Below are 23,550 nucleotides of genomic sequence, written 5' to 3'. Positions count from 1 at the left end.
ATTTTTTTGAGCAGTGTATAATAAAAATGAGTGTGGAACCCTTTTTATGTTAAATTGCCAGTGTGGGTACTCAGTGGGCACCGCAGCCCATAGCTGGGTGAACACTGTCCCTCTATGCCGCCATTTTGCGGTGAGGACCCGCTAACCCAGGACCCGGCGAATTACTCACTGCACCGCGTCTTCAGCATCTGTTAGGGGTGGCGGCATGCTGCTGGTGTGGGCTCAAACCTGAGGGGTGTGAGATCAGCACCTCAGAGTCCTGTCAGCGGGGATACGAGCCATTAACTCTTTAGGAAGTTGGCTTGGTCCTCCCTAAGCCCCACGATGCAGGTAGACTGGTTGCCAACCAGTGTGCCTGAAAATAATAAACTAAAATACCTTTCTGAAGAAAACTCTCTGGAGAACAACAGAATGCACCCGGCTCCTTGGGCACATTTTTCTAAACTGAGTCTGCTAGGAGGGGCGTAGAGGGGAGGAGCCAGCACACACTATTAATTTCTTAAAGTGCCAGGCTCCAGTGGACCCGATCTATACCCCATGGTAATCTACTATTCCTCAGTATCCACAAGGACATTAGAGAAACAGTCAAACGTCAGAAAAAGGCATTTTCAGAGGTTTGGCCACATTTTTAGGTTTTCTGCATCCCGCCCCGGGTGTGATGTGTGCAGGGTGGGTGGAACTGGACCAGTGTGATTGATACAGCAGTTACCTGGTGCAGAGGCAGGACTGCTGCTAGGTGAGGAGGGTCGGCCTGTCTCTGGCCTATGGTGTACTGAGAAAGGCGCCACAATGGCCACAGGAAAGATGCACAATAACATGACAGTACCTGAGAGGCACAGGTCTCTTCCTCATTCCTGCTACTGGCTCCAAAATGACCAGTGTACCAAGATGGAGGGTGAATCCCACTGAGGGATATCTCTGCCCTGATTAACTTCACCAAGACAGCTCAGCGCTTTCAGCCCGGCTCCTTACTCCATTATTCTCCCTTTACTGTGCAGATAACCTGCCCCCCCCCCCCTCCCCCATGTGCTCATATCTATGGTTACAGTGCACTCTAGCCTTCCCCTCCGGAAGTCCCCATGACTGCAGCCTGCGCCGGGGTGCAGTCAGCAGCTGCAGCAGACACGGCGTCCTGTGCCCTCTGTGTGTGTGTCCACTCAGCACTCCGTCCCCTCCCCCATCACTCCCTACCGGCCTGCAGGCAGCGCTCCTTCCTGACCAGACCCTCCGCCACTGTTAGAGAGTCAGGTTGGAGGCTATCCATTGCATGTTACTGGGTGTTACACATGTGGGGGTTTCTTGCCCACAGCAATACTTAGCTGTTTTTTTTTTAGATTAAAAATTCAGTGCATACCATGCGCACTGTGGGAGACCTCATTAGTGTTCATCGTGTGGATGAAAACCGGTAATGTGTGACTGGGCACCTACGGGCAGCAAATACATGCAGAAATACTGAAGTGTTGGTGAATTGGAATATGGAAGCATGGGGAGACAGTTCTACTACCGTTTGGCCCCCCATGTGTGAACACTGATCCTGTTACTCAACTCTCTGGCCCAGTGGCATGGACTATCCCTGTGTCATCTTTAGAGAGAGCTACAAAAGGGGTGAATCAGCTGTTGCCGAGGCGTTTCACCGCTGGCTACGGCAGCCCGATTCGCCATTTTCGCCTGGCTGGTGAATGCTGGACTCTTCCGACGGAGATACTGGCCTTGGCACTCCCCCAAAACGCAGGTGATGTACCTCCGTTTTGAGAAGTGGCAGCCATTGTCGCCCCAAAACAGTTGCAAGCTGTCAATCACTAACCGCAGTGCATCCAATGGATCCGGCGTATGTGAACATCGGTACTTTACGCCATGTGCCTCAGATACTTCGGGATCTGAATTAGGCCCATAGAGTGTACGTTTTGAATGGAGTTTTCTGATAAAGCCATTCTATTCCTGGAGACTGCGGCCATTTTTATGTTGTGATAAAGAACAAGGATGTAGGTATTTTTGCTATAATATAGAAGTGTGTTGACACCACAATCTTCTGCTCCTGATTATGTGGCTGCCTGTCATTGGGTGAATGCAGTCTGTGTTGTCTTTGTATAAATAAAACATAAAAACACATCCAGTACTTTTAGCAATATCTTTTATTGCGCAAACTTTTAATGAAAAAAAAAGAATTTTATTTTTTTGAAAACGAAAACATTTTTAAAGTGAAGATGCTTGGTTTTAGCCACAAAGGTGATTGTTTTACACACCGAAACATCAAGATTTAGGTGAACGATAAAATTGTACTCTGACGATAAACTGAACACTGCTCCTCGCAGTGCTTTACTCCTCCGCTTGTCTACAGCATATGACAGTCTTTTATAGGAGTTCTGTCACATGGGATTGGAACCTGCTTGGGAATCCACTGTCTTTTATGAGCTAAGTAAAGTGCTCTCTCCTGCTGCCGATGTCGCTTCATATGAGCGTTCCTGCTCTTCACCCGGTCAAACACCCTAAGAGGAAAGGTTACAGAATTATCACATTGTATTGATGCTGCAAGAAGCTGATTGCAGATTATGTCAGTGGTTCCCAAATCTATATAAACAATGGCGCCCTAGACAATCAAATTTTTTCATGGTACCCTGAGACCAAAACTGAGAAATTCCGAAAAATAGGATTTTAGTACCTACCGGTAAATCCTTTTCTCGTAGTCCATAAGTGATATTGGGGAGAACTAGTACGATGGGTATAGACGGGGTCCAAAGGAGCCAGTGCACTTTAAATTTCTTCAACTGGGTGTGCTGGCTCCTCCCCTCTATGCCCCCTCCCACAGGCAGTTATAGGTAAAACGTGCCCGAAGGAGAAAGGACATATGAGAGAAGGAACAAGATAACAAAAGGTGGTGAGGTTTACACACCAGCACACCACAACCATACAACAACCAGCAATGGCTGGTAACAACAACAGCAACAGCTGAACAGGTAACTACAGAACAAGAATCTGCAGAAAAGTCAACGCACTGAGACGGGCGACCAATATCCCTTATAGACTATGAGAAAATGATTTACCGGTAGGTATTAAAATCCTATTTTCTTTAGCATCCATGAGGGATATTGGGAAGAACTAGTACGATGGGGACGTCCCAAAGCATCCAGAACAGGCGGGAACGTGCGGAAACTGCTGCAGCACCGCTTGCCCAAACTGGGTATCCTCTTTGACCAGGGTATCAAATTTGTAGAATTTCACAAAAGTGTTCTTCCCCGACCAGGTAGCAGCTTGGCATAGTTGCAGGGTCGAGACTCCACGGGCAGCCGCCCAGGAAGAGCCCACAGATCTTGTAGAGTGGGCCTTTAGAGACTTAGGAACAGGTAAGGCTGCCGACACATAGGCCTGCTGGATAGTAAGCCTAATCCAACGAGCAATGGACTGCTTTGAAGCAGGACAACCCTTTATCTGCGCATCATAGAGCACGAACAAAGAATCTTTCTTTCTGACCCGAGCTGTGCGCCTGACATAGATCTTCAAAGCACGCACAACATCCAAGGTCTCCGGAGGAGCAGAAGCATCCGAACTGGACGGAAACACAATAGGTTGATTCAGGTGGAACGCGGAGACAATCTTCGGCAGGAACTGCTGTCTAGTCCGGAGCTCCGCTCTGTCCACATAAAAGACCAAGTAGGGGCTTTTACACGATAAGGCCCCCAATTCCGAGACACTTTGAGCAGAAGCCAGTGCCAGTAACATCAACGTCTTCCACGTGAGGTACTTGTCTTCTACTGTCATCAGAGGTTCAAACCAGGAGGACTGTAGAAAGTTCAACACCACATCCAAATCTCGGATGTGGCACAAAAGGTGGTTGTATATGGAGCACCCCTTGCAAGAAGGTCTGAACTTCTTGCAATGCTGCCAATTTCTTCTGAAAGAAAATGGAGAGGGATGAAATCTAGAACCCAGACGTAAGCCCTTATCCACACCAGCCTGCAGGAAACGTCCCAAGAGAAATTCAGCAGGCGGATACTTGCGTTCCTCGCACCAAGAGACATATCGCCTCCAGATAATAGGATTTTGGTTACCTACCGGTAAATCCTTTTCTCGTAGTCCGTAGGTCCATATTAGTACCATGGGGTATAGACGGGTCTACCAGGAGTAATTGACACTTTAAGAGTTTAATAGTGTGGGCTGGCTCCTCCCTTTATGCCTGAGAAGCCAGCCCGAGGAGACGACATACTTCGAGAGAAGGAATTACACAGATAGTGGCAAGATTTATACCAGCTCACACAACAGGCAAATCCGGCTAACATGCCGATACAACTCAGCAACAGCTGAAACAGTAAATAACGCAGAACTTACCTAGGAACCAGGCAGTACAGAACTATGCAGCCTCTACGGACTACGAGAAAAGGATTTACCGGTAGGTAACCAAATGCCTATTTTCTCTTACGCCCTAGAGGATGCTGGGGTCCATATTAATACCATGGGGATGTACCAAAGCTCCCAGTACGGGAGGGAGAGCGCAGAGGCTCCTGCAACACTGCTTGACCAAACTGGAGGTCATCAGAGGTCAAAGTATCGAACTTGTAAAACTTGGCAAACGTGTTCGACCCAGACCAAGTAGCTGCTCGGCAGAGTTGTACAGCCGAGACACCCCAGGCAGCCGCCCAGGAAGAGCCCACTTTACGAGTAGAGTGTGCCTTCACAGATTTTGGACAAGGCAATCCTGCCGTGGAATAAGCATGCCGGATAGTGAACCCGATCCAGCGTGAAATCGACTGCTTAGAAGCAGGACACCCAATTTTCACTTTTCCTATGACGAGCCGTCCTCTTCACATAAATCTTCAAAGTCCTCACTACATCCAAGGCCTTTGAAGCAACTGAGGAGTCAGTAGCCACTGGCACCACAATAGGTTGGTTGATATGGAAAGCCGATACAACCTTAGGCAGGAACTGTGGACAAGTCCTAAGTTCCGCCCTGTCTTCATGGAAGATCAGATAGGGGCTTTTACAAGATAAAGCCCCCAATTCCGACATGCGACGTGCAGAAGCCAAGGCCAACAAAGTGACCGCCTTCCACGTAAGAAACTTGAGATCAGCCTCCTGTAGAGGCTCAAACCAAGCAGACTGCGGGAACTGCAACACCACATCAAGATCCCAGGGTGCCGTTGGCGCCACAAAGGGAGGCTGGATGTGCAGAACCCCTTTCAAAAAGGTCTGAACCTCAGGGAAGACAGCCAATTGTTTTTGGAAGAAGATGGACAAAGCAGAGATTTGGACCTTGATGGAGCCCAATCTCAGTCCCATATCCACCCCTGCTTGCAGGAAAAGGAGAAAACGTCCAAGTTCAAACTCCACCGCAGGAAACTTCTTGGCCTCACACCAAGAAACATACTTTTTCCAAATGCGATGGTAATGTTTAGACGTTACCCCCTTCCTAGCCTGTATCAGGGTAGGAATGATCTCACTCGGGATACCCTTCCGAGCTAAGATCTGGCGTTCAACCGCCATGCCGTCAAACAGTAAGTCTTGATAAGCGAACGGCCCCGCAGTAGCAGATCCTTCCAAAAAGGCAACGACCTTGGATCTTCCAGTAGAAGATCCAGTAGATCCGCGTACCAAGCCCTCCTTGGCCAGTCCGGAGCAATGAGGATTGCCAGAACCTTCGTTCTTCTTACCAGTTGAAGAACTCTTGGTATCAGAGGAAGTGGAGGGAACACATACACTGACGTGAACACCCACGGTGTTACGAGTGCGTCCACCGCCACTGCCTGTGGGTCTCTCGACCTGGAACAGTACCTCCGCAGCTTCTTGTTGAGGCGGGAGGCCATCATGTCTATGTGAGGAACCCCCCACCAACCGATTACCTCCTCGAACACCTCCGGATGGAGGACCCACTCTCCTGGATAGAGATCGTGTCTGCTGAGGAAGTCTGCTTCCCAGTTGTCTACACCAGGAATGAAGATTGCTGACATCGCCACCGCGTGCCTTTCTGCCCAGAGGAGGATTTTTGACACCTCTGACATGGCAGCTCTGCTCTTCGTTCCGCCTTAGCGGATTACGTAGGCCACTGTGGTCACGTTGTCCGACTGCACCTGAACAGCCCGATCCTGTAGAAGGTGTGCAGCTTGCAGAAGGCCGTTGTACACGGCTCTTAGCTCCAGAATGTTTATCGGGAGAAGGGATTCTTGATCTGACCACCTTCCTTGGAAGGTTTCCCCCTGAGCGTCCGCTCCCCAACCTCTTAGACTTGCATCCTTCGTTAGAAGGATCCAGTACGAACCCCGAACCTTCGGCCTTCCAGAAGGTGAGGCAGTTGTATCCACCAGAGGAGCAAAATCCTGGCTTTCGGAGACAGACGGATCCTCTTGTGCATGTGTAGGTGAGATCCGGACCACTGGTCCAAGAGATCCAGCTGAAAGGATCAAGCATGAAACCTTCCATACTGTAGAGCCTCGTAGGAGGCAACCATCTTCCCCAGAAGGCGGATGCACTGATGAACCGAGACCCGGGTAGGCTTTAAAACATCCCGGACCATTGATTAAATCACCAATGCTTTCTCCACCGGCAGAAACAACCTCTGCACTTCCGTGTCTAGGATCGTTCCCAGGAAAGACAGCCTCCTTGTCGGCTCCAGATGAGACTTCGGAAGGTTCAGGATCCAACCGTGCTCTTTGAGCAGATGTGTCGTGAGAGCAATGGATCACAACAACTTCTCCCTGGACGACGCCTTGATCAGGAGATCGTCCAGATACGAAATTATGTCCCCCCCCCCTGCTTGCGCAGGAGAACCATCATCTCCGCCATCACCTTGGTGAAAACCCTCGGTGCCGTGGAGAGGCCAAACGGCAGTGCCTGAAACTGATAGTGATCGTCCAACAGTGCAAACCTGAGATATGCCTGATGTGGAGACCAGATGGGAACGTGGAGGTACGCATCCTTGATGTCCAGAGACACCAGGAACTCCCCCTCCGTCATACCTGAGATGACAGCTCTCAGAGACTCCATTTTGAATTTGAACTTCCTGAGGCAGGGGTTCAAAGATTTTTTTTTTTTTTAAACATTTCTTTCTTTATTGAAGCATTTCTTTAAATAAAGTAGCGATAATCAAAGAGAAAAAAAAAGAAAAACAAAACAAAAAAGACATAACATATCAGTCACATAATATAGTACATGGCGCAAGGAGGAACATAAATGCGGGCAATTTGTACAATATTATAAGGTACCAAGCAACATCTGTAAATGCTCCATAGACCTACAGAGAGACAGGAACACGGCATAACCACTAATCAGCGCTATCAAACGCGATGGGAGGGTCACTAAGAAAAATCCTGGTTTCATACCAGAGTGTGTTGCGAAAACATAGACTAATGGCCTCTTTAGTGTGAGTAGGAAGTGTTTCAATAAAACTTTCCCATGTTGCGAAAAATGATTCTGTGCGAGATTCTTTTTGAAGTGAGGCCTCCAGCCAATCCATATGACAAATGAAAAATAGTTTGTCTCTAAACATTTCTAGTGTCGGAGCAGAGCTATGGACCCACATTTGCAAGACAGCTTTCCTAGCTGCCGATGAGATTGCCAACAACAATTTTTTAACAGGTTTGGGAACTCTGATACCAGGGGGTGTGACGCCAAATATGGCCCATTCCGGTGTAAGAGGAATGTAATTCACTAAATGTTGGGAGGCAAAGCGCCATACTGCTATCCAGAACCGTCTTAAAAGTGGACAGGCCCAGAAACAGTGATAAAGATCAGCCGAATGATGGCCACATTTGGGGCAAGAAGGATCAGCTAATAGGCCTATCAAGAAACCCCTGTGTGGAGAAATATAAGATCTATGAAAGATATTAAGGTACATTTCTGTGTATTTAGCAGCTGGGAACGTAGCTATTGAAAAATGTAACATGTGCAGTAACCCATCTACATCTAAGTTGGGAAAGTGTTCCAACCATTGGGCTATACCAGTTTTATATAGAGAATGATCTAGTGTGGTATGGAGTTGTTTGTAGTAGAATGAAATAGCCCCTTTGGATTGTTCTGGTCGCATTAATATTTGGTCTAATTGATTTCCCCAATCAGTTGGAGGTATTAGTCTGGAAATTTTACTGACATAATGTTGGGCTTGAAAGAAAGCAAAGTTCTGGGGGCCAATACAAGGGTATTTAGATAAGGCCTCCGCATATGTTAGTGGTTTATGGGATCTAGGGTTAATGAGCTGGCCTATGTTGCAAATTCCTAAAGATGTCCAGTTATTAAAAGAAGAAGCGGCCTCTCCATTTTGAAAACCCGGATTACGTAACAAAGGCAAATGGATAGATATATGTTTATGTAATTTGTATTTATGTCTCAAAGACAGCCAAACTTTCCTCGTAGTCATTAAGAGGGGATTAATCTTTAAATCAGAGGAAATCTCGGCGTCAGTCAGGTGTAGAAAAGCTACCAAGGACACATGCGGAATGAAATTTTGTTCGAGAAGTGAGTCAGCGTAAGTGTGGGTACTAGACAACCAGTCTTTGATATAACGAGCATGGGAAGCATAACTATACGTCAGAATGTCTGGAAAGTTAACTCCCCCATTGGTTTTAGGCTGACCTAGTTTAAATAGACCAATTCTCGCCCGCTTGTTGTTCCAAATAAATTTCCTAAAGGCCGCCGTTATTTGTAAGAGATCTTGTCTAGAAAGCAGAAGGGGGAGGACTTGTAGTGGGTAAAGGAGTTTTGGGAAGTATATCATTTTAATTATGTTCGTCCTTCCTAAAAAGGAAAGTGGCAAGTGTACCATCGCCTCGAGATCCCTGGTGAGTTTTGAAAGTGTTTTCCCAATATTTACATCATAAAGGTCTATAATGTTCTTGGGGAGAAGAACTCCCAGGTATGGAAGTTTCTTTTTAGTCCAGTTTAAAGGTAATTGTGTCGCCCACAAAGGTCTATAAAAGCCCTTTTTCAGATAGAGTGCACTAGATTTTTCAAAGTTAATGAAAAAGCCAGAGAGAGATCCCACCCTGTCAAGCAATTCCAGCAATGGCCTGAGGGAATGTTTAGGATTAGACATGTGAATCAGAACATCATCCGCAAATGCAGTGAGTTTTACTTCCACCGAGCCAACCGAAATACCCTTCAGGGTGGGCCAGGAATCAATTATACGGAGTAAAGGGTCGAGGGACAAATTAAAAAGTAAGGGAGATAAAGGACAGCCCTGGCGGGTACCTCTAGACAGAAAGGCCTTTGATATGTCAGAGGTTCGTGTCAGACAAAGAGAAGTCCTAGTGTCTTTAATGGAAACAATATGGTTTCTTCGCTTATAGCCTTTAGTTAATGAGGCCAATAAACGTCCCGTCCTGGCACCCCATCTGTAATATTTATTTTTCGTGTAGTCTAGTCGCGATTGAGCCTGGGAAAGTAAAAAGTTTTCCAATATAGATTTAGCCTGATTGTATATAATTAATTTTTCCTCCGAGGGGTCTGCCACATACTCAGCAAACGTAGTCTGCACCTTATGGGAGAGGGAGCGATATTGGTCTTTTTGAATCTTATTGCGACCAGATACGTATGAGATGATACTACCACGCATCACAGACTTCGATGCTTCCCAGAAAAGAACCGGGTCATTCCAGTGTGTGATGTTGTTGTCTACATAGTCTAGCCAGTTACGTTTCAAGTATTCCTTGAATTTTTCTGTTTGGAATAAATATGCAGGAAATCTCCAGGTGCGGTGTGTGGGACCTGTGCGTGGCATCCTAAATGAAAATCCAATCGGCGCGTGATCCGAAACCAGAATCTCAGCAATATTTGCGGAAGTCACTTCGGAAATTAGGGAGTCCGCCACTAAAAAACAGTCTATGCGAGAGACCGTGCGGTGGACCCCCGAATGGAAAGTAAAGGATTTATCTGATGGATTAAAAAGTCTCCAAACATCAGTCACTTGGAGCCCCAATATAAATTTCACTAGAGACCAGATAGGAGAATGTCGGTTGGACGGGATTGGAGTTTTATCCAGGGTCGGATCACGCACCGTATTGAAGTCCCCTCCAAGTATTAATGGAAAAGCCTCCCGCTGTTGTATCAGGAAGGTTACCTTAGTCAAAAATTCGGACACCTGAGTGTTGGGAGCGTATATATTCATAAGAGTGTATGTGGCATCTCCAATCTTAACATCTATCAGTAAATATCGACCATCAGGATCCGGGACAATGTTTAAAATGGTGTATGGGAGGTGTCGTGCAAAAAGGATAGCCACCCCTCTGGTCTTGTTTACAAATGAGGGCGAAAAACAATCACCTAACCAGCCAGCGCGGAGGGAGGAACCATCACCTTCCTTCCAGTGGGTTTCTTGTAGGAAAATGATGTCTGGACTGAATTTCTTAAGATGGGATAAGACCCTGTGACGCTTAATGGGGGTATTGAGCCCGCCTACATTCCATGATAGGCATTTAATCGAGTCGTGGGGAGGTAGGTACGGCAAATTATGTATATTACTTGCCATCATCCAATCCCAGATTTCACTGCGGTAGGTCCACCACACGGTCCCATCAATGCATGGTGGGGTCCCCCGTCCCAGCAAGCGGAGGACAGCCCAAATACAACATAAACATTTGTAAGTATAATAGATTAAACATATCACAATTATCAAGAAATAAGAAGTCATGCTTCAATAACCTTTTCTGAGTTTTCTCATACCAAAAATTTTCCTGGAGGATCACAGTGACAACACTGCAACCAACTCTTAGAATCAACAAAAAACAAACAGTAAACAGAATGTGGAGAGCCATTCTCCTAAGTAATAACATATTAACTGTTAACTGAAGAGGGGCGAGTAGAAAATAGAACCTCGTCCCCCATCGCTAAATTGAGAACAGTGTAAAAGTACATAAACAATACTTGTGTTCGCAAACCCATTCAGCGATTGGGAGATCTCTGGGATAGCGTTACTGGTGAACTCTGTAGGGAGAGGGGGGACAGAAAATGCCTGCGGGCCTCTTCTGGGTCATCAAAGAAAAGAGTGCGGCCATTATCAGTGACCCTCAGTCTGGCAGGGTAAAGCAAGGCAAAGCGTTTTTGCGATTCTACTAAAAATTTGCAAACAGGTGAGAATGCTCTGCGTTTTTGGGTGACCGCCACTGAAAAATCTTGGAAAATCAATATACGGGTACCTTCAATGACTAATTTGCCCATTTTCTTATATGCACGTAATATTATTTCCTTCGTCCTATAATCAAAGTAACGGGGCACCACCGGCCTTGGAGGGGGATTAGGACCTTCCCGCTCAGCCCCCACCCTATGAACCCTTTCAACCTGGGGGAATTCCATCTTGTCGGATATATGGAGAGCAGGAACTAATTGAGAGGCCAGGAAGTCACCCAATAGGGAAGGTTTGACATGTTCCGGGATACCAACAAAGCGAAGATTATTTCTCCTATTTCGATTTTCTAGTTCATCTAGCTTGTCTTGGAGCTCCCGAATCATGCCAATGGACGAGTCAGCCGAGGACTCCACGTTGTGGACCGTGTCCTCTAGATCACTGACTCTCTGCTCCACCTCCGATATTCTCGAGGTATTCGAAGCCACTTCTCGCAGGGCGGACTGAAATGAATCTCTAAATTCGTCTAATTTCCTATCAATATGGGGCATTAGCACCGAGAGAATCTCTTTAGCAGTTTGGGACACTGGGGGGATCGTGTCAGGTTGGGACGTGAGGTCGGGGTTCCCATCCAAATTTGTTACGGGCTGTGACTGAGAAGGGGAAGAACCACCTGTCTTATGTGACTTTCTTCTGACCATATTTTCTGATACGGTTCTGTTCAGAAACCTCTCCATTAATTATGAAATGTTTAATAGGAAAGATCCAAGAGGATCGGACACTGTTCACCAGTAAATAGAAGTATCAGATGAGAAACATCTGAAATCGTAAAGTATATCGCCCCAAGAGGGTATGTAAAATATCACATAATTAAATATAAATCCTACACCTCTTAGCTATATAGCAACACGGCAACTTAACAGCAAACTCTGATATTATAAAAGAGGTAATGCCGATCTAAATATTAAATATTACATGTAAAAAGAATATTTGTGCGTAAGGTGGCAAAAGTAGTAATAAGTGATTTGGATAGAATCAGAGTATAAGTTAATAATATTGTACCAGCGAGGTATATAATATGCACAATAATAGCAATCGGCCACAGGGTGGCAGTGTCTACCAGGCCAGTGAGCAAAATTACAACAATCTGCACAGGATCAGTGTGAAGAGAAAAAAAAAAGGTATATACCGTATATACTCGAGTATAAGCCGACTTTTTCAGCACATTTTTCTATGCTGAAAAAGCCCCCTTCGGCTTATACTCGAGTCAAGTTGTCAACGGCTGCAGCAGACGCCGTGGGCTGTGTGGGCGTCCGCTGCAGCCGGCTCCAGGGACAGACACTAGAGGTCATTATTGACCTCTAGTGTCTGTGCGGCGTTGCTATGGGAGAGACGTCATGATGTCTCTCCCATAGACATGATCGGGTGCCAGGAAGCGGGCGCCGGAGCGGGCGGCCAGACGGAGCGGTGGACAGACGGAGCAGCGGCCAGACGGAGCGGAGCAGCGCAGCAGCAGAAGAAGCGGTCGGGAAGCAGGAGCGGGGCAGTGGTAAGTATTGTTTTAGTGTGTGTTTTGTGTGTTTGTAAGCGGCAACGGGGGCACAGTAACAGGGGGCAAAGAAAGGGGGCACAATTACTGAGGGCAAAGAAAGAGGGGTCATAACTACTGGGGGCAATGAAAGAGGGGGCACAACTACTGGGGGCAAAGAAAGAGAGGGCATAACTACTGGGGGCAATGAAAGAGGGGGCACAACTACTGGGGGTAAAGAAGGGGCATAACTACTGGGGGCAAAGCAGCGGGGGCATGTTTTTATCTGGCACTGTGGGGAGATATATGTCACTGGGGGTATATGTGGCACTGGGGGCACAACCCTAGCAACAAGCATTACCCCCTGGCAACAAGCATAACACCTACCGCATGAAACCCCTGGCAACGAGCATGACACCCTGAGCATGAAAACCCCCGGCACCGTGCATTTCCCACCCTAGGCTTATACTCGAGTCAGTAATTTTTCCCAGTTTTTTGTGGTAAAATTAGGTGCCTCGGCTTATATTCGGGTCGACTTATACTCGAGTATATACGGTAATAGCATTTGAATGGAAATGAGAGGGGGAATAGGGAGAGAAGGGCAGCATCAGAGGAGTAAGGAAATGAGAGGAGAGGCAAAGGAAAAATAAGAGGAAAGTGTAATATATAAAATGAATACAATAAAAAGAAAATGAGAACAGAGGTGGTAATGATACCAGACACACTCCAATATTCAGCAGTTCTGTAGCGTCCAGGAGCTCCAGCAAGGCCCAGGGGCTGTCACAGTAGAGGCAAAAAGCACCAGCAGCGTCCCTCTGGGTCAAAATAAGCAGCTGTCCCCACTCAGATCACCAGGATCCCTTTCAGAGCACAGGAAAGGCGGCCGCTATATTGCGGTATACGGCCAACAAAGCCTCAGGTCTCCAAGCCGTGGCAGCGGGTCTTCAAAGGTAGGAAGCCGACATCAGCGGGTGTACAGCGCTGGGGGGGTCGTTGGGAGCATTCGTCCCTGGCCACGGGCACTTCTGTAAGCAGGGGCCTCGGCAGCAGGACCATCCGCTGCGGGTGTAAGCAGGGCCAGCCTCCTAGGAAAGCGTCGGGGTAGGTGAGTCACCGTCAGGGTGATGCAGCTCCGAGCGTCTCAGTCTCTCACCCCCGTCTCCGTCAGGCTCAGCTGTCGATGAGGTCCAGCCGCCGCTCACCGCGCCCACAGCCGCAGCACGACCGCAGCCCAGGCACCCGACGGGCAGCTCCGGGACGCCGCGGAAGATATGGCGTGCCGGGGGGGGGGGGGGGGGTAAAGCAGCAGTCTTCGCTCGGGCCAGAGCGCAACAGGCAGTCCGTGGCCTTCCGTGGGGGAGCACAGGCAGGCAAGTCAGGGAGCGCGGGCACTCACCTCGCGGCGGCCCATGTACGGGCCCGACTCCGGGGAACGGGGCTCTCGTCTAGGTCTCCGCTCCAAGACAGGTATCAGCAGGTACCTCTGTGTGTGGGGAAGACAATCCCGTATAGGTAGATTAGGTGGGTAGCTGGAAAACGGGTAGATGGCGATGGATTTGAGCCAGTATGAGCAGAGCTCTATTAAAACGTGGCCATCTTGGATGCGCCACCCACCGGAAGTCCGGTTCAAAGATTTTTGGCCGTACCGAACCATCCGGCTTCGGTACCACGAAAAGGTTCGAATAGTAACCTTTGTTCCACTGATGAGGTGGAACTGGAACAATGACCCTGGACACCACCAACTTTTGGATAGCTTCCAGAAGAATTGTTCTGTCTGCCAGCAGAGCTGGTAAGCCTGACTTGAAGAAACGGTGAGGCGGGAGATCTTGAAACTCCAGCCTGTACCTTCTGGACACTATTCCGAGTTGATTGCTTGCCAGCAGTTTTTAGCAGCCGTGCAAACACTAAGTCGCCGCCCTCTGGGAGTGTATTTTAGCTTAGCAGAAGTGCGAACAAAAGGATCGCAGAGCGGCTACAAATAAAATGTGCAGTTTCAGAGTAGCTCCAGACCTATTCCTAGCTTGCGATCACTTCAGACTGTTCAGTTCCGGATTTAACGTCACAAACACGCCCTGCGTTTGCCCAGCCACGCCTGCGTTTTTCCTGGCACGCCTGCGTTTTTTCATACACTCCCTGAAAACGGTCAGTTGACACCCAGAAACGCCCCTTTCCTGTCAATCACTCTGCGGCTGGCATTGCGAATGAAAAGCGTCGCTAGACCTTGTGTAAAAACACATCGGCCATTGTGAAAGTACGTTGCGCGTGCGCACTGCACCGCATATGCATGCGCAGAAGTGTCGCTTTTTCACTTAATCGCTGCGAAGCGAACATTTTTCACTAGCGATCAACTTGAAATGACCCCCAATATCCAGTACCCAGGGGTCCAGATCCGACGACACCCAGACGTGGCTGAAATGCCGGAGTCTTGCTCCAACCTGACCTTCCTCCAGGCCTAGCTGTCCAGGCCTAGTTGTCCACCGTCATGCGGAGGACTTTGGGGTATCAGAAGTGGGCTTCTGGTTCTGGGAGCCAGCTGTAGCAGGCTTCTTTCCTTTAGCACGACCCCCTCTGAAGAAGGTGTTCGAAGGCTTGTTCTTTCTAGGTCTCGCGGGCTGAAAGGACTGTGACGTGGCTGGTGTAAAAGGCTTCTTCGTAGCCGGTGCAGCTGAGGGGAGAAAAGGAGACTTACCCGCTGTAGCGTGACAATCCATGCATCTAGTGCCCCCCCAAAGAGAGCCTGACCTGTATAAGGAAGGCCCTCCACACTGTTTCTGGATTCCGCGTCCGCAGACCATTGGCGCAGCCAGAGACCTCTGCGAGCCGAGACGGACATGGAGGAGATCCCCGCAGCCATGGAACTAGGGAGGCCAATCCCGGGATCGGTGGGATCCCGGGATTTGGGCCCAAAAATGCCGGGATTTGAATCCCGGGATTGGAGCCTCCAATCCCGGGATTCAAGGGATTACAGTGCGCATGTGCGGGAGGGTGGGTGTAAGTAATATTACTTACTAACATTAGGCGGGCGGCAGCCATGGACAAGCTGAATGCGGCGGCACTTCAAATGCAGCGCCGGCCGCCAGCCAATCAGAGCTGGCGGACCGGCAGCCAATCAGGGAAGCTGCCGCAGCAGCGGCAGCCAATCAGGAGCGACTGCTGCGGCTGCTTCCCTGATTGGCTGCCTGTCCACCAGCTCTGGTTGGCTGGCGGCCGGTGCTTCATTTGAAATGCCGCCGCATTCAGTGTGTCCATGGCTGCAGCGGCCACCCACCTAGTAGTAAGTGTTATTAGTTACAACCACCCTCCCTCCAGGACCGCTACCAACCCTCCCGCGCCGCTGATTAAAAACCTTCCTTCCCGCACCGCTACCTACACCCACCCTCCCGCACCGCTACCTACACCCTCCCTACCTCCCGCACCGCTACCTACACCCTCCCTCCCTCCCGCACCGCTACCTACACCCTCCCTCCAGCGCTGCTCCCTGCAACCTTCACTGGTCCCTACTGCAATCCCGGGAATCCCGGGATTGACCATTTTTCAATCCCGAATCCCGGGATTGAAAAAACGGCCCGGGATTGGCCTCCCTACATGGAACCCAGGTCCTTCATGGAATCTACCAGGAACCATGCAGAATCCTGAATGTTACGTAAAAATAAATCAACGTCACCTTTATCCATCGTAGTCAAGTCCTCCTGCAGAGTGATTGACCACCTGGCTATAGCTTTAGAAATCCATGCACAGGCAATAGTAGGCCGCAGTATAGCCCCTGAAGCCGTGTATATGGATTTGAGCGTAGCATCCACCTTGCGATCTGCCGGGTCCTTCAACGCGGTAGATCCCGGGACTGGTAAAACCACTTGATTTGACAGAGGCGTCAACCATAGGTGGAGACTTCCTTAGATGCTGCTAAGGTGAGAGGGGCCTTCTTACTGTCCGTGAAAAAGTTCTCTTCTACCTGCTCAGGAGGTGTGTCAGAAATATGCAACACATCGCGTACGGCCTCAGTCATCAACTGCACCCCCTTAGCAAGTGATGCCGTCCCCCTCGACACATCCCGTCACCGTCTGCAGTGTCAGAATCGGTGTCCGTGTCATCCTGCATAATCTTGGCAAGTGCACGTTTGTGAGAATGAACCGCAGGGGACCCTGAGGGAGCAGTATCAGACCATACAACCATAGAGAATTGCAATACCTGAGTTGCATGCTCAGTTCTTGCAACCCTCTCAGAAATCTGAGAAATAGTCCCCCTAAGAGAGGCTAACCACTCCGGTTTTCTAGCTGGAATCTGTGCTACAACAGTGCAATCCTGATTACATGGTATGGGATCTTCCTAAGAAGATAAATCCTCTGCAGCATATGAAACAGAGTCTCTAGACATGTTTGCTGATACACCCCACTCACCCCACATACACACAGGGTACAGGGCAGACAGACTTTCCCCCCCAAGAATGGCAGAGAGACACAGAGATTGGAGCCAACCCCCACACAGCGCTATTACAGGTATAGGGAGACCCTAAACCAGCGCAGACTGTGCCCCTTAATAGGTGACACAGTCTTATACAGCCTCCCCTCCCTTCTACAACCCCCTGGTACCGTACAGATAGCTGGAGTTGGACTGGAGGGACTGTTCTTCCACTTGCATCTGACTGCAGGCAGGAAAATGGCGCTGAAACGCTGCTGGGTCCGCTCTGAGGAGAAGCTCCGCCCCTTAATGGCGCTGTCTTCCCACTCTTCATAGATTATACTGGCCTGAGGTTTTGTGTGCTGACTGAGATCCGCAGACCCCAACAGGCTGGATTTGGTCAGTGTAGGGTCAGGCGCTGGCACAGGGCGCCCCTCACCTAGGTACCGCTGAGCCGTCCGGGAGCGCAGTTAATATTGCGCTCCAACCCTGTAGCCGCCATCTTCACACCGACCCCCCGCTTGTTAGGTGGGACGGTGACTCACTCGCCACACTTCAGCTCTGCAAGTGGGTGGCGGCATGCTGCTGGGGTGAGCGTTCCCCTGCGGCGGGGAGCGATCTATCCCCTCTGGAGCTCAGTGTCCAGCCAGTGGAGACAGTGGCTCAGACCCCGCAGGTCGGACACTGCTCCCCCCCTCAGTCCCTCGATGCAGGGAGGCTGTTGCCAGCAGCCTCCCTGTAAAATAAAAACTCTTAGAAAAACTTTTACTAAGAAAGCTCTGTAGAGCTCCCCTAGCTGTGACCGGCTCCTCCAGGCACATTTTCTAAACTGAGTCTGGTAGGAGGGGCATATCGGGAGGAGCCAGCCCACACTGTTAAACTCTTAAAGTGCCAATGGCTCCTGGTAGACCCGTCTATACCCATGGTACTAATATGGACCCCAGCATCCTCTAGGACGTAAGAGAAACATTTTGTGCAGTTTAGGAGTAGGTCTGGACTTACTTACCCACTGCGATCATTCAGCCTGTCAGGTCCCGGAATTGACGTTAGACATCCGCCCTCCAAACGCCTCGACACGCCTGCATTGGACTCACCACTCCCCGTTGACGCCCGGATCTGCCTTCTGCCTGTCAATCTTCTTGCGTTCACCACTGCAAAGTCTTTCTTCATAGTACTTGTCGTTGCCTTGCGATGGCTGTAGCCGGGTAACGAAGCTCCTGCTTATTGCGGCCGCAGCGCATGCGCAGTACCGACCCGATCGCACGGCTGCGAAAAACTGCAGCGTGCAATCGGGTCTGAATGACCCCCAGAGTCATTAGATAATGGAGAGAATCTGGTGTGACAGATCCTGCACAGTTTGTGCTTACCCATATTTCACAGTAAACACAACAACATACACACAGACCGTAATAATGCAAGCCTGCCCTACTGTATGTGAGAGGAGACACAGAGGAGAGAGGACCTCAGCACACCATGAGCCGCACAGCCCCAGTGAGGCTGTCAGCTCTGTAATACACAGTAAACACTATCAAATACAGTCCTAAGTGGACACAGGACAATGTTTTTTTTTGCTACACCCTGTACCAGTTTCCAGCGTGTCCGTGAGGCAGGAAGCGCTGAGTGTGTGCTGCTGTTGGCTTCTGTAAGCAGAGGAAGGCGCCAAAAACGCCCTGGTCCCGCTCTGAGTAAGCTCCGCTCCCCCCCCTCCCTTCCCCATTGGCGCCGGAGCTGTGCATATTATTTATACTGGCAAAGTCTCACAATGTGTGCCAGTTTTCACATGGGGGATCTTAGCGGGACTCCCCAGGGAGGGTCCCGTACGCCACGCCCGTGGTCTGCCGCACTTCGGAACCGGGGCCCCCCTAGCGGGGCCCCCCGGTGTGTACTCACCACCGATGTCACCTTCAGGCAGCGTTAGGGGTGTGCGGCGTGCTGTGACAGCCAAGGCGCAGTGCCCCGCTGAACAAACAGCCCCTCAGCGGGGAAGCAGCTCTGCACCTCGTAAGGCCGGTGACCGACCCCCCCCCCCCCCTCCCCCTTAACTCCCATGGTGCAGGTATGCTGTTTCCCAGGCAGCATACCGAAAAAAAGTTTTAAATGAAATTGAAGAAAACTCTCTGGACCTTGCAGAGTGTGCATACTCTCCTGAGGACACTTTTTTCTAAACTGCCTGTGGGAGGGGTATAGAGGAGAGGAGCCGGTACACCCAGTTGAAGAAATTGAAAGTGCACCGGCTCTATTGAACCCTGTCTATACCCCATCGTACTAGTTCTCCCCAATATCCCTTAAGGATGCTAGAGAAATAATAAAATGACAGTAAGTAAATTGTGTTTATAGGTCATCCTTAGGGCAGTTATGTGGTGAGGCTCAGGATGTGCTTCTGCTTGTACACACAGTTTGTGATTGGAAGCTACAAGCACTGATTTTTGTCTATTACACTGACCATAATTTTTTAAACTGGATGTGGCCGCAGTGTGATTGACAGCGGCGGCAGTGAATGAAGTGTTGGAGTGGCAGGGGGTTACGCACAGGGGTGGGACGGGACAGTTTTCAGGGGGTGGCTGTGCGATGTCACACGCAGCCGCTCCGATAAAAGAAATGGCGGCGCTGCCAGGGGTCAACCTTAGTTCCAATGTGCCCGCAATCTAATTGCAGACGCATCGGGAGGCGGCCTCACACATGCTGGGTGGCCTTGCCCTGTGCTGGGCGTCCTCCAGCATGTGAGGAGATGAATGCAGATCTGGCTGCGTATGCAGCGATCATCTCTGAATAAGGTTCCCATATCAGCTAATCACTTACTAGCTAGCATTTATCAAGTACATTCCAAAAGGTTTAGTGTAAGCTGACTGGATGCTAGGGGTTCTCTTTAGAAGGCTGAATACATCTCCTCCTATATATGTACATGCCATAGGGGGTAATTCAGACCGGATCGCTGCTGTGCGTTTTCGGGCACAAACTGCTCATGCGTATGCACCACAATGTGCAGGCGCATCGCACGGGTACAAAGCGGATCGCCGCTCAGCGATGGGATTGTGCGACGGATCCGTTCGCATGGGCGATCGCAAGGAGATTGACAGGAAGAAGGCGTTTGTGGGTGGCAACTGGTCGTTTTATTGGAGTGTTTGGAAAAACGCAGGCGTGTCCAAACGTTTGCAGTGAGGAATCCTGACGTCTATTTCGGTCCCGGACAGGTCTGAATTAGGCCCATTATGTTGTGCAGCTGAGGGGGAATCAAGTAGGTTTACCATACTATCCCTTTAAACCTTGACACTCATGAATTATACAGGTCCTGGGGCTGGCTGACTTCAAGCCTGCATATCCCTTGATTTTATTCAGCCACAGAATCTGTGTAATTCATGAGTGTCCCGGTTTAAAGGAATAGTATGGTAAGCCTATACATAAGCTAAATTAAATTGTGGAGAAACAAGTACATTTAAAGCTATATACACATTAGAACGGGTTCAGTAGGGAAAGCCGGCGCCCGGGATCCTGATGTACGAAAATACCGACATCCGGATTCCGATTGCAAAGAAGCCGACAGGGGTGAGCAAGGGGTGTTATACCCTCTCTCCTACCCACCTAACCCTCCCTACCCACTGCCTAACCCTAAACTCCCCCTTGGAGCCTAAACCTAACCTTCCCCTGTAAGTGCCTTAACCTAACCCTCCGTCCCCGCTGCCTAAACCTAACCCTCCTACCCCACAGACTAACCCTAACCATCCCTGCCTGCACCCTAACCCTCCCGGGGCGCAGGCTAATCCTAAACCTCCCCCACAGATAAACCTAACCCCCCTTCCCACGGCTTAACTCTGCAGCGCCACGCTGTTTGGACATTGGGGGTCATTCCGAGTTGTTCGCTCGCAAGCTGCTTTTAGCAGCTTTGCACACGCTAAGCCGCCGCCTACTGGGAGTGAATCTTAGCTTATCAAAATTGCGAACGAAAGATTAGCAGAATTGCGAATAGACACTTCTTAGCAGTTTCTGAGTAGCTCCACACTTACTCGGCATCTGCGATCAGTTCAGTGCTTGTCGTTCCTGGTTTGACGTCACAAACACACCCAGCGTTCGCCCAGACACTCCTCCGTTTCTCCAGCCACTCCCGCGTTTTTCCCAGAAACGGTAGCGTTTTTTCGCACACTCCCATAAAACGGCCAGTTTCCGCCCAGAAACACCCACTTCCTGTCAATCACATTACGATCACCAGAACAAAGAAAAAACCTCGTAATGCCGTAAGTAAAATTCCTAACTGCATAGCAAATTTACTTGGCGCAGTCGCACTGCGGACATTGCGCATGCGCATTAGCAACTATTCGCTCCGTTGCGACAAAAAAATAGCGAGCGAACAACTCGGAATGACCCCCATTGGCCGGTGTCGGCATTCCGAATAGTGTCGGGATTCCGGAGTCTGTAATCTGCCTGCTGGAATCTCGACACGTGGTTTCCTGGCTGCATTCCATCACAACGATATCGATTTGATGCGACATCGTCTGTGACGGGACACTTGCCATTGTTGAGAGCTACAGTAGGGGGAGGGGGGGGCGGTCGGTCGGCGTGGGCGGCATCAACGGTTGAACCTACATCGCCTGCGGGGGCCATGCCGCCGAATGCAGCATGGCCCTCGCAGGCGATGTAGGTCCAACCGATGATGTTGTTGACGCATCGTCAGCAACATTGTGCATACACACTGGGCAATATGGTGAACGATGTGTACACACGTTCTGGTGTGTACCTTCGGTCTAGGTGAATATAAGATGAAAAGGGCTGGGCCCCCGAGCATGATTATCTGAAATCTAAATAACTAATGTAATAATCCAATTTATGCACCAGAAATCTCACGTTTAGATAAAGATCTGGATTTTAAACACTGGTTCTATGTTTCCCCAGAGGGAATATACTGTATATTAGGCTGAACTCCTACCACAACCCCCTATATCAGGCATTCCCAACCGCGGTCCTCAAGGCACACCAACAGTGCAGGTTTTAGTGATATCCAGGCTTCAGCACAGATGGTTAAATCAAAATAACTGAGGTACTAATTAAGTCACCTGTTTTCAAGCATGGATATCACTAAAACCAGGACTGTTAGTGTGCCTTGAGGACCGCGGTTGGGAAACACTGCCCTATATACAAAAGAAAGAGGCCAGGGGCGACACAGTGGATGCTGAAGTAGAAGTCCCAGTATGTCCCATCGGAGAGATGGATTAGAAGCTCTGCCACTACTGAGAAGCCACAGGTTGCTTATGTCTGCCACGTGACGCACTTCCCCATACCTCTTCTCATTTACTCCCAACACGTTATTAGGATTTAAAGGTGTCAGAACAAGAGGTTAGAAATACTGACACCACATGATTTATTTACTGGGTCACACATTGAAAACTCCTGCCCGATGAGTGCAAAAAAAGGGCAAAACAGTCTGCAAATTTACATATTATCTCAGCCCAAATTTGTGTCAGCCTCTAAAACCCTCTGGGTTGACTTGAATGCAATTTCCCAGAACCCTATTCTCCTGAAAAACAGTGGCTTATATGCATATTGGTGGTCATTCCGAGTTGTTCGCTCGCAAGCTGCTTTTAGCAGCTTTGCACACGCTAAGCCGCCGCCTACTGGGAGTGAATCTTAGCTTATCAAAATTGCGAACGTAAGATTAGCAAAATTGCGAAAAGACACTTCTTAGCAGTTTCTGAGTAGCTTCAAACTTACTCGGCATCTGCGATCAGTTCAGTGCTTGTCGTTCCTGGTTTGACGTCATAAACACACCCAGCGTTCGCCCAGACACTCCTCCGTTTCTCCAGCCACTCCCGCGTTTTTCCCAGAAACGGTAGCGTTTTTTCACACACTCCCATAAAACGGCCTGTTTCCGCCCAGAAACACCCACTTCCTGTCAATCACATTACGATCACCAGAACGAAGAAAAAACCTCGTAATGCCGTGAGTAAAATACCTAACTGCATAGCAAATTTACTTGGCGCAGTCGCAGTGCGAACATTGCGCATGCGCAGTTAGCGGAAAATCGCTGCGATGCGAAGAAAAATACCGAGCGAACAACTCGGAATGACCCCCCATTATCCCTACGCTGTAGCTTAAGTCAAGTACACACTAAACGATGTGTGTACCCAGCTGACGGGATGATCAATGTAACGATACATCGGTCCTCCCATACACACTATACAATATATCAATCTACTTCATTAAAGCTGAACCAATACCTGTCACACTCTGTGCATGCAAACTCTTGGAGATGTCCTGCCCTGTCTATAGAGTCCTGCTGGCTGCAATGTGGCACCTCCTTAGGCTCTGGTTCATGTCTCTGGATGGTGTTTTTGACTCCGCAGAAGAGTCCTTTCTGCAAAAGGAAACACAGAAGTTTTTATTTATAAGCGACATACAAATACTGGAGGCCAGAGCAGAGACTTCGGTGCTTGCTTACCATGCTGCCTCCACACTTGTCTCCATCACAACTCTGCTCGTTACTGGATCCTTGTCCTTTAGCTGAAGACCGGTGTCTATCAAAGCTAATGATCTTCTTCCATGTATAGTAATACTCCACACACTGGTACACATTCTTCTCAGGAAGCTGAAACAT

General features: G+C 49.2%; 1 protein-coding gene across 4 annotated transcripts in view; it reads right to left on the bottom strand.

Moving 5' to 3' along the window:
• Positions 1–2,114: 2,114 nt before the first annotated feature.
• ZNF541 (zinc finger protein 541) overlaps positions 2,115–23,550 on the bottom strand; it is a 401,808-nt gene continuing 380,372 nt past the window's right edge. For all 4 annotated transcript variants that reach the window (XM_063937867.1, XM_063937868.1, XM_063937869.1 and 1 more), the window contains exons 14-16: positions 23,395–23,541; positions 23,174–23,310; positions 2,115–2,486 (exon numbers count right to left, since the gene is read on the bottom strand). In XM_063937867.1, the coding sequence (XP_063793937.1) occupies positions 2,333–2,486; positions 23,174–23,310; positions 23,395–23,541 (438 nt within the window). In that variant the 3' untranslated portion in view covers positions 2,115–2,332. The remainder of the gene's footprint in view (positions 2,487–23,173; positions 23,311–23,394; positions 23,542–23,550) is intronic.

Source organism: Pseudophryne corroboree, chromosome 8, assembly GCF_028390025.1.
Source record: "Pseudophryne corroboree isolate aPseCor3 chromosome 8, aPseCor3.hap2, whole genome shotgun sequence".
Taxonomy (NCBI): domain Eukaryota; kingdom Metazoa; phylum Chordata; class Amphibia; order Anura; family Myobatrachidae; genus Pseudophryne; species Pseudophryne corroboree.
The sequence above is the reverse complement of the archived record's forward strand: the minus strand, read 5'-3'. Positions and strand labels throughout refer to the sequence as shown.